This window comes from Notothenia rossii, assembly GCF_949606895.1.
Source record: "Notothenia rossii genome assembly, chromosome: 5".
Lineage (NCBI taxonomy): Eukaryota > Metazoa > Chordata > Actinopteri > Perciformes > Nototheniidae > Notothenia > Notothenia rossii.
Window position 1 is genome coordinate 88594571 of NC_136903.1, and position 11690 is coordinate 88606260.

An 11690-nucleotide genomic window follows, 5' to 3' on the forward strand; every position below is an offset into this window, starting at 1 on the left:
GGGAGCCAGTGTAGTTGTGCAAGTATGGGGGTTATGTGTGCGGACCTTTTTGCACCGGTGAGAACTGGCTGTGCTGTTCTGGACAAGTTGAAGGCGATTGATTTGGCTGGGAGACCGGAGAGGAGCGCACTGCAGTAATCTAGTCTTGAGAAGACGAGTGCATGAACCAGTTTTTTGGTGTAGAAATGGCAATGAAATTCTTCTGACCTGAGCTCCTCCAGCAACGCAACATGTTTAATAAAATACAAAAATACGAAATATCTCAGGAGTCAGGAATCAGTGTTTTCTCTCCTTCATGAAGAGTTGGACGGTTTATAGAGGAGTCATGGCTGTGCAGAAACACAGTGGGAGGACTGACAGCTCCGTCTGGGTTTGGGCGGCGCTCCACTCACACACATCTGGTTGTGGTTTGTTTATGTATGTTGCCAGCGGTCTCCTCCACCATAGACACAGCCTGGAAACATGCACATGCTTATGCGAGAGATACAAGGTAAAGTGTGCGTGAGTGTGCAGTCATGTACTTGTTTTTAGCAGAAAACAACCAAGTGTTTTCAGCTTTGAAACCTTTAAGGACACTAAACAATTCACCCCTTGGTGTCCTCCCTTCTTCTTATGTAATTAAACTAATTTCCAGGTTCATGTCAGTATTTAGTGTCTCTACTGTGACATGTCTCCATGCTTTAATGTTCAAAAAGCTCTTTATTTGTCTCATACTGCCGGTGCTGACGGTGAAAGGGACACTAGCTTTGGAGGGAACTTTGGGACCCTTTACATGCACAAAAACCGAGGGAAAACCCCCAAAAAGCACATTAGGACTTTTCCATATATTTTTACATGGCCTGGGAAACCTTTTTCAATATGTGTGAACATTAACTACTCTCTATCTATCAAATACAGAAACTAGAGAAGTAAGACCCCATTCACACGGGAGCGCAAACGGACCGAATTCGTTATGAAAAAAGTCTTCCGTTCACACGCATTCGGCTCATTTAACGTGTCCGTTCACACGAGACCACTGGAGACGCTGTAGTACATATGCCGGGCCTGTAAGTGGTGTAGTAACTTCGGCCACAAAATACACCTAAAGCAGCGAAGAAGACCCCCGAGCATCGTTGCCATGGTTGCCCTTCAGGTTATGCCCCGCGGTGGATTTAGCAACATGTAGTAGTTCATGTAATTCTCCATGTCCACTTGTTGCTGATGGTTTTGGTAGAGGAGCTGTAGATTGTGCACTAACATCTGTAGCATGGTCAGTAGCTACTGACAGTAGCTACTGACCATGCTACAGCAGTGAGCAGCAGAGGTGGGGAGAGGCGGGGCTATGGCTTCATCGTTATCAGAAAATGATCGTATAGGATGTACACACTGAGCCGTTTGGCGCGCCAGAGCGTTCCGGTTGCAGATCTATCCACCTTGGGAACCGTTATCGTTTGCGGGGTCCGTTTCCGCGGTTACGGCCTGGTGTGAACGAACGGGCTATACGCGAGAGAAAAGTAGCAGATACAACCCGTTTCGTTCTCGTGTAAACACCGCTAAGTCTCAAAGGTGTGATGCCATTAAGTATTGTAGCGACCCTGATAGGATGCTGAGGGTGTCACTCAGGCATCCCCCGTCTCTCTTCCAATCATAGAGCTGTACCGTCATGGTGGTTGAGGTGCGGGCCTGTAGTTGGGGGAGCAGACGGGGGAGGGCGGGAAGTTGTGACGTAGACAGGGATATATATATATATGAGTGTGTGTGGAAGTTAGAGAAAGAGTGTGTGAGGTTGAACCTGCAAGCTATACCGGAACCTGTGATCATCTGAAAATAAGAGTTATTAAAGCCTAATAACTGGAAGCCTGTTTCCGACTCCATCTGTGAACGTTACAGTATTAAGGAATTGCCTAAAAGACGATGAATGGGAAAGCTATTTTGTGGATGTGTCTTGACCTCTCTGTGTTTTTCTGTGTTGTATTCTTCTGTCAATGATGACCCGAGCAGGTAGGACCCAATCAAAGGACAGACAATGGTAGACAATTGATTTATTTCAGGGCTCAATACATAGAACAACAAACAGAACTCCTTTGTGAAAGACTCAAGACTCAGAAAGACTCATAGAGCAACACGAGTCTTCATGCTGTCTCTTGTGTACAAAGATTTGTACATTTCACTTTTTCTATCCCATTAAGCCGTAATCAGTCGAGAAAACAAAGGATTAAAGAAAGTGAACCACAGCTGAGTGGTGTGGTTTTGCTGCTTGAGTTGTTATTTTAATATTGTGGCAGTGATTTAATGACTGCAGTGCAATGTTAGTCATTACTGGGTGTGGTCGTAGAGCAACAGGCCAACGTCTAACCACACCTAAAGTTAACATGGTGCTGCGTAAGATTTTAATGATGTCTAATCCCATTAATGCTCCTCCACTTATAGCAATGTAATGTGTTTTATGTTCAGTCATTGCCTCTCTAATGACACCCAGCCCATTGACCAATGTCCTCTGTTTTGGACATTGTGTTCGCATGCATCTCCTTTTACTCTTTTGAGCTATCAATCCATGCTCCATCGTAAAGAGACTGGGCTCCTGAGTCTGCCCAGGATTCAATATGCACACACTAGGTTTGAAGCTTTACCAGAGAGAAATGTGGACTTAATATGAATACAACCGTCTTTCAACGAATGCTGTTATTTCTCCACATGAAAGCAGTTCAGTGTAGAATCTAGTTTTTCTGTCAGAATGGTTAAAAGGTAAATGGACTGTACTTATATAGCGCTTTATCCAGTCTTTAAGAACCCTCAAAGCACTTTACATACTACATGCATTCACCCTTTCACACCCATTCATACAGAGCAGTGTACCTTACTCTAGGACCTAACATTCACACACAGTTGGCCATCAGGATCAACCGTTAAGTATCTTGCCCGAGGATACATCGACATGGGATCGGCTGGGATCGAACCCACAACCTTCTGGTTGAAAGACGACCGCACTCCCTCGCAGCCACAGTCGCCCTGTGTGTCCTATTTGACAATAATTCTTCTTATAAGGTGTTTGGGAGATTTGATAGATGTAATCGACGCCCCTAAAATTGTCTTAAGCTTGTTGTAGGCGACATGTTTTACTCAGTATGTGGGCGACTTTCATTTATACACATTTTACCAAAGAGCAAAAAGAAGGATTCAAATTATGCTTTTGTAAATAACCAACAACAACATAACACAAATGTTGTCCTTGGATGCCACAAATTCTCTTAAATCACTTGTTTGTACCCGTGGTTTTTGAATGAGGTCCGATGTTTTCTTTAAAGCGACTGAAGCGATTGTTCATATTTTAGTATTAGATTTGTTTATATTATTATTATTTATTATTTTGTGATCATTTATGGGTTGGATTAGTTGGGTCACCTTGTTGGCGACACTCACAGTGAATATAATCCGCTGTTCTCCTGTGGAAGGTGTGGAAGAGAGGGTAAAAGGGTCGCTGTATTTATTAAAGTTTATCTTTTAGATCCGATCATTCTGCACAGAAGTTGACAATTTTCATTAAATATGATATTGTTATATATTGATAAGGCGTTTTTTCTGGACCTTTATTTGTTTCCTGACATTGCTACAAGCCTTTTACAGGTTTTATTACAAAATAGTGCGTAGACGGCTCTGCTAAAGATTGTTCCCTAGTTTAGGTTTTATGTTCTGTGTTTAGATAGGTGCCTGTTTCATTTTGATAGTCTTGTCTACCCTCATGTGTCTAAAGTACGTTTCCTGCCTTGTCTGTTTTCCCGCTGTTGTGATTGTCTAATTGTTCTTCACCTGGTGTTGTCTGTCTAGTATATATACAGTAGTTCTCATCTTCCCCTGTCTCGTTGCCAGATTGTCTTGTGTGTTCCAAGCATTCCAGCGTTAAGATCATTTGTCATTGTCCATATAGTTATCGTCCATAGAGAGTTAGATTAAGTAAGTATTTTTGTATTAGTTTTTGTAGCTTTTGATAGTATAGGTTAGACCAGGGGTGTCAAACTCAAGGCCCGGGGGCCAAATCCGGCCCGCGACTTCATTTAATGCGGCCTCTCAAGAGCTTACAAAGAATATAATATGTTTATTATACGGTTACATACATAAACTACATATCCCACAATGCATCTCAAATTTGACTTTTTTTCTCAGAATTTGACTTTTTTTCTCAGAACAAGTTTTTTTTTCTCAGAATTTGACTTATTTTCTTCAAAATATTCATTTTTTCTTAGAATTTGCCTTTTTCTCAGAATTAAACATTTTTTATATAATTTTGTAACATTCTCAGTGAAGAGACTTGCAATGATTTGCCCTAGACTTCTGCTTTCAGACGTAGTTAATTATGAAGTTATTAACCTATCCCATAACAATCCAATGCAGAGGCAATAACATTGTTTTATATATATTAAATATTTATATATGTATTTTGATATATAGTCTTAAAGTTACAACCGGCCCTTTGAGTGCAACCATAATGCTGATGTGGCCCGCGAAGAAATTGAGTTTGACACCCCCGGGTTAGACAGTTTATTGAGTGATTGTTTTGTTTACATTAAAACACTTTATTTTGATACTTTGTTTGTCTCTGCATCGTGCATTTGATTCCACGCCTTTGTAAAGCTTTAACAAATACCATATCATTCCATTGTTTTCATCTTTTCATATCCTCAAAGTTGACCAACAGGACAGTGAGCCCCTTTAAGAGCTTGCAGGGAAACATGGATCAAACGTGCAGGAAGATGAGGATGAAGTGGTTTGAAGAGGAGATAAGTTGGGAGTCATCACTTGATCTGAGAGAGAGTGTGTGCTCGTGTCTGTTTGGTGTTAAATGACCGATAGCCCCGTGAGTCCTGCACTGGATGTGAATCTCCGCCGAGACACTGTTAACTATTGCCAGGCTGAGGCTCTGCTCTCTGTCGCATTCTTTGGGAATCTAATGTCTCCCATATGTTGGAGAGATGAGGGCAACAATGACAAAAAGAGAGAAATCGTGGAGACAGAGAAGGAGAATAAGCTGAAGCTTCAACACTGGGAAAGACAATGCCGCCAAATCCAATCACATGTATCTTCTGCTGTGGTTTTTAACTCATCTGTCGACGGATTTAAAAAAATGCAGATCAAGCCCAATTCTCCGTTTGACATGTGAGGTTTTCAGTCTTTGTGATCGGGGTTTTTTTCCCTGCTTGTTTAGACGGAATTCATCGTCCCTTTCATTCTCCGAAAACCTTCACCATGTTTTCTCTATTGCCCCTCCCCACATGTAAAGCTCACTTATTACTTTTATCCTTCCAAACATGAGCGGATGCAGCTTCCACACAACCTCCTGGCATCTGGTTGTTGCAAATATTGGTACAGTTGTGTTCATATGTGGAGGAGATGTATAGTCTATATCCTCTCTTATCCTTTCATTAAATCATGAATCTGGTGTGCCGGCTTCTGTAAACATCCACTTCCTCAAAAGCTTCTCCCTCTCCCAATAACCCTGGATATTCCTCTCCATTTCCCCGTTCATATCCATGCCTCGTTCATCCCTCTTTCCCCTCCATTTATGTCTGTCCTTCTCTCTCTCTCAGGCCCAGATTCAACTGGATTGTGGAGACGACAACATCTGCGTCCCTGACCTCAAGCTGGCTGTTTATGGGTGAGAGGAAGTCACAGTTCTATTACTTTACCTGATTCAACAAACAAAAACTTAAAACCATCCAGTCATGCTTTGCGAGGCTGCTTCGATTGTTTTTCCTTCTGCGACTGAAAAGAAATAATGAGGAAAGCTCTTCTGTTTGCCGTTTGAATAACCTCCTCTGAAGTGATGCATTTAATGCTTTTGGTTCGTGTGGAAAGAACGCTAGAAGAGCTGCATGGTTAGCATTAGCAGCAGTTGCAGTCTTGGCTCAATAGACAAAGTAAACACTGGCGGTACTTACTGGAAGCACACTCAGTATTATTCCACAGTAAATGGCCCTACTGTTTAAAACAGCCCTATTCTGCTCATTTTCAGGTTCATATGTGTATATTGTCTTCTGTGAGATTTGTACACGCTTAATATTTTTCTCTTTTCGCCCTCTGTCTGAAACCAGAGCCCAGTCTGCTCTGATTGGTTAGCTGTTGTGATTGGTCAACCGCTTAGAGATGTCCCGCCCCTTTGCTTATCACGTACAATCTGTAGAGTAGAAGCGCAAGTGTTACATAGTGATGACACTTTGTTCAGGAGGTAAACACAGGAGTCTAATGGTGGCGTTTCAGGCAGGGGGGGGGGGGTGAAAGTAAGACCAATATTAACTTCCATCCCCCGGGCCGTAACGTAACAATCTTAAGCAGCTAAATGCTTCACTATGTGCACACGCTAGATGCTAACTTTGTGCATGTGCTGTTTGCTGCTGGGGAGGATAGACCACAAGTTGCCAGGTTGTCAGGTTTCAAGGTCACACTAGTTATCAGTGGTTTTAAAGGGCTCTTAAAGTGGACCTATCATGCTATATTTGAATAATATAGTGTAGGACCATACCTATGTAAGGCATATTTATACTTTTTATTTTCAAAACACAAAACAGATCATGCATTTTAGCCATTCCTAATTTCGCTCAATTTAACACTGTCTTTGCATCATGGGCTGATTCTGTGAGAACAGCACCATCTACAGGCCTGGCATATGTACTACAGCGTCTACAGCACTTTCCAACGGCAACGTCCGTGGCTGTCTCCTCCTGATTGGTGGAGTTGGCCCAATAGCCGTAGCGCCACTTCTGTGACGTCATAGAAGTGTTCAAATCTGGATCAGTCTGTATCAGATCCGTTGCAGCCCCTTTTTAAGAGATTTGGGTATGGAGGAAAATAGAGAGGGTTGTGTTTTCTGACACTTGGTGAGTTCCCTGGAACACCGGGGACACATATTCATGTAGAAAAGACGTACAAAGGTGCATTTTGCATGATAGGTCCCCTTTAAGTAAATGAGTGCACAATAAAAAACGCAATCTGTGCACTGTAGCATCACCTCCTCAAAGTCCTTTTTTTTGTAGGACACTCACCAAAGTTAGAAGATAAAGGAAGGCTGGATGTTAATCTTAAACAGTTGTTAGTTTCTAGACAGATAGAGGCACCCTGTGAAGTGCTATGGATTAGCTAGATTAGTTTGATGCATCATGTGTACATGCATCAGGAGGTATTGGCACATGGGCAACACCATACACTTTTCTCTAAATGGTTCCATGTTATTCAAGGATTCTTATGGCTTCCACAATAAATACAAGCTTAAATATATTTTAAAAGTCATATTTCAAGATGTTTTATTTGGCTTTAAGTGCATTCAAAGTATTTGTATTATAACCTCAAGGATAGTCTACAGACACAGACACATTATTATTCAAATATCTGTTAATAGAGTTCGGATCAAACATCAAAGAAAATAATATGATATTTCAAAGGGATCAACTTGATTTATTGACTGTAAGACACTGGAAGACAGTTCAAAGCTCATAACAGGCTTTCACTGGAGTACAGATTAAGAGGAAGGACTCAAACATGTTTTTTAATCGTGTATCCTTGTTCACGAATGGACGTCGGCCAAATACTTGGCAGCGTCTCGGTCCGTTCACAAAAGAAAACTCAGACTGTCTCCTCCCAGCCTGCTCTGTTATGAGGACTGTTTTGCATTATATCGCCATGTGATTTCTCGTAGCTGCAGAAATGCAATCAGAGCGAAAGTCTCCCATGAAAAACTCAAATATCTGCATTTGTTATTTGTGCCACGGGACTCGAATGATTCAGCATTTTTCCCTGAATTCACGACATTCTACGAGACACAGCACTTTCTCTCTCGTTCTCCAAGAATCTGCAAGATGTTTAACATTCGCAGCCCCGGTGTTTGAGTTGTATCCTCTGGATCCAATTATGCTTTTAAGAGATTTGTCCTCCACTGTGACATCTTTCCCAAGGATTGAAGCGCCTGATGAAAGCGTTGTTAACATCTCTGAGGACTTCTCTTCTTAGCATCTGCTGAGTGTTGTTGGTGTTAGAGTATCAGTGTGGCTTCCTCTGCATTCGCTAAACTTGCCCGGGCTTAATTAAGATCATCTGGTGGTTGTCTTACCTAGCGAGGGGTCACTGCGTCCAGACCCTCTGAAGACGGGGGAGGGGAGGAGGAAACGGGGAGTGAAAGAAGAACCCTGATTCTGACCCTCCGCCAGGCTCCCTTTCGCCTCCAATAGAAACATGAATGCACTGCCACAAAGTGAAGCTTTTGGGGGAGGGCTGCAGTTCGAGAGTGTCGAGAGGATTTATCACTTCGCTGTTTGCACACAGGCGTCACTGTGAACATGCAGAATAAGGTGGGGGTCGGTTTCCTGAGACAAATCACAGTGATCAGATTTGGGTCACTTCCCAGGTCAGTCATGGACAGATATGCCCGGAGAACATGGCCTGTGGGGACTTAAACAGAGAAGCCTTGTCTGGATAAGAATTCACGTCCCTGCTTTTCATTACGTTTACAATTGCTTCTCTGGCATTTTGGTCATGCCCTGCACCGAAACACTTCAAATGAACACGGCAGCAAAGGTAGCTCAAAATAAACCGAGCCAGCAAATAAGTGCTTTAAATGGTAGTAATGTTGATGGCGTACGATAAAAAAAGGCCTTCTCACGACTGAAGAAAAATAATGGCTTTGTAATAGATACTCTTGGGAAATGCAACTTTAGAAAAACACAAGAGTCTACAGCCAAGCACGAATACAGGCTCTATAAGGCTGTTGTTTAGCATGGTGTAGCTTTGAGCTAAATGTCAGTATGCTAACATGTCCGTAATCATACTGACGTTTAGCAGGAATATTTACCATGTTCGCCTTCTTAGCTTAGCATGTTAGCATATAAGTATTATCTACTAAATTGAGTTTTCGTGACGTTTTCAACATTTGATCGCTTATTCTTCGTCTTTGTTTACTTTTAAATGGCAAAATCAACAAAAGGGAGCATCATCACTCAAGGAAAAGTCAAGGATTGCTAAGGATTGCTAGACATGAATATGTGTACACAACTACTACACAAACGTACAAACTAAAATGTGAAACTCACAAATTGTTGCTGCAACGGAAAAACGGTTTAAAAGCGTTTCTTACGGTATTTTTTCAAGTGACTTCTCAAATAATGGATGTAAAATAATAAAAAAGACAGAAAGCCATCATGTATTAGGGGTGTTGGCAAAGTTCTGGAACTGCTCACTGTTTATTTTCTAAGATTTCTGGCTTTGGAACTCACTTTTCCACGCTGTGTGTTTAGCAGTTTTCCAACATGCTGAAAAGGTAATTATTTCATTTTTTGTCAACAACCTTGCTGTGGTTCTCGTCTCTCAGTGACAGAGCGGAGGTCTACCTGGGCGATGAAAACTCCTTGAGTCTGACGTTCAATGCCAGGAACGAAGGAGAGGGAGGGGCGTACGAGGCCGAGCTCTACGTGGTTCTTCCTCCAGAGGCCGACTACAGCGGGATCGCACGCAACAACGTGGTGAGACACACAACGGTCACTTTGACCTTTAAAGGTGTAGTTCAGGTGTTTTGATGTATGTATGAGGTGCTTACAGAGGTGGGATGTAGTGGAGTACAAATACTTTGTTACTGTACTTAAGTACATGTTTCTGGTGTCAGTACTTTACTCCTTATTTTTCTGACGACTTTTTACTTTTGCTTCTTACATTTTGAACACAAATACCTGTACTTTCTACTTCTTACATGTTGAACCCAAATACCTGTACTTTCTACTTCTTACATGTTGAACTCAAATACCTGTACTTTCTACTTCTTACATGTTGAACTCAAATACCTGTACTTTCTACTTCTCTCATTTTCCAAACAGGCTGGTTCCTTTAGTCTGAATGTGTGTTTGGTGGCGTGATCATTATTATTTAGAGTCATTGCGTGCCTATTGATTTGAACACGATCCGGGTATCTATCATTTCCTGGTCTTCACTAAAGAAGAGGGACCAATGAAAACGTTGTCATGTTGCCGTTGTTCAGCGTGGAAACATTCATTAGCTAACAATGACATTATTGTTCTATTAATATAAAGGGAGGTCAGGTACTCTTTAAAACAGCTGCTAGTTATGGGTACTTTTTACTGAAGTACATTTCAAAGCCTCTTTACTTTGACTTGAGTAAAGAAGTTTAGTCAGTACTTCTACTTTTACCAGAGTAACTCACCAAAGTCACACAGTAAGACAAACTAATAACCTAACCAATCGAGGCAAAATAGTGTCATAACGTGGTTTCAATGCAATGACAAAAACACGGAAGAATACACAATGCATGTTTAAATACAAGCGATTCAAATACTGGGTAAATGATTTAGAAAAAAACAGAGATGCTGATTAACAGACATCTCTTTCCAAATGTAAGTCAATGGAAACATTTATTTCTGGGCCAAAACATAACTTGTAGTACCACTGTATTGAAAATCTGCTTCAATGGAGGCCTCACTCCTTGGCTGTCACAATGCGTACGCTTGACACTGTGCCAAACACCATTTACTGTAGACACTTTGATCCTCCCTGTCAGTAACTATAAGGATACAAAATACTATATTTTAATCACAGAACTAATTATTTTCTCCATCCTGAGTACAAAAAACACATGGCTTTCATTACAGAGTACAGAATGTTCGCTCTTGAAAGCAACGGATGTGGAAAACCCACATTGTTTACCTTCCCAACAGTATTATAGCGGAATAAAAACACAGCATGAGAAATATGCCAAAAAAACAACACAACTGGAATGAAGTTGGGGCAAAAAGCACAATCCTGTCCGACGAAGGAAACATATTCCAATCCAACTGTATTGATATAGCACATTTAAAAACAACCGAGTTGACCAAAGTGTTGTACGTCAATACATATATATAAAAGCAGCATAAATACATTTAGACAAAACCGATAGGACAAAAAGAAACTAATGTAAAAGCACGAGACATACGTATAGCCACTTTAAAACACCACAAAATAGAAAACCCCAATTTAGAAAGCGTCTCATTGACATATTGAAAAGTCTCATTGACACATTGAAACGTCTCATTGACACATTGAAAAGTCTCATTGACACATTGAAACGTCTCATTGACATATTGAAACGTCTCATTGACACATTGAAACGTCTCATTGACATATTGAAACGTCTCATTGACATAGAAACGTCTCATTGACACATTGAAACGTCTCATTGACATATTGAAACGTCTCATTGACATTGAAACGTCTCATTGACACATTGAAACGTCTCATTGACACATTGAAACGTCTCATTGACATATTGAAACGTCTCATTGACACATTGAAGCGTCTCATTGACACATTGAAAAGTCTCATTGACATATTGAAACGTCTCATTGACATAGAAACGTCTCATTGACACATTGAAACGTCTCATTGACATATTGAAACGTCTCATTGACATATTGAAACTTCTCATTGACATATTGAAGCGTCTCATTGACATATTGAAACGTCTCATTGACACATTGAAACGTCTCATTGACATATTGAAACGTCTCATTGACACATTGAAACGTCTCATTGACACATTGAAACGTCTCATTGACATATTGAAACGTCTCATTGACACATTGAAACGTCTCATTGACATATTGAAACGTCTCATTGACATATTGAAACGTCTCATTGACACATTGAAACGTCTCATTGACATATTGAAACGTCTCATTGACATA

At 41.0% G+C, this 11690-nt stretch overlaps 1 protein-coding gene across 1 annotated transcript in view; it reads left to right on the forward strand.

The window, feature by feature from the left end:
- LOC307039860 (integrin alpha-5-like) overlaps nucleotides 1–11690 on the forward strand; it is a 56964-nt gene that overhangs the window by 31524 nt on the left and 13750 nt on the right. Inside the window, exons 18-19 of the mRNA XM_079682292.1 lie at nucleotides 5562–5629; nucleotides 9329–9479. Coding sequence (XP_079538418.1) covers nucleotides 5562–5629; nucleotides 9329–9479 — 219 coding nt within the window. The remainder of the gene's footprint in view (nucleotides 1–5561; nucleotides 5630–9328; nucleotides 9480–11690) is intronic.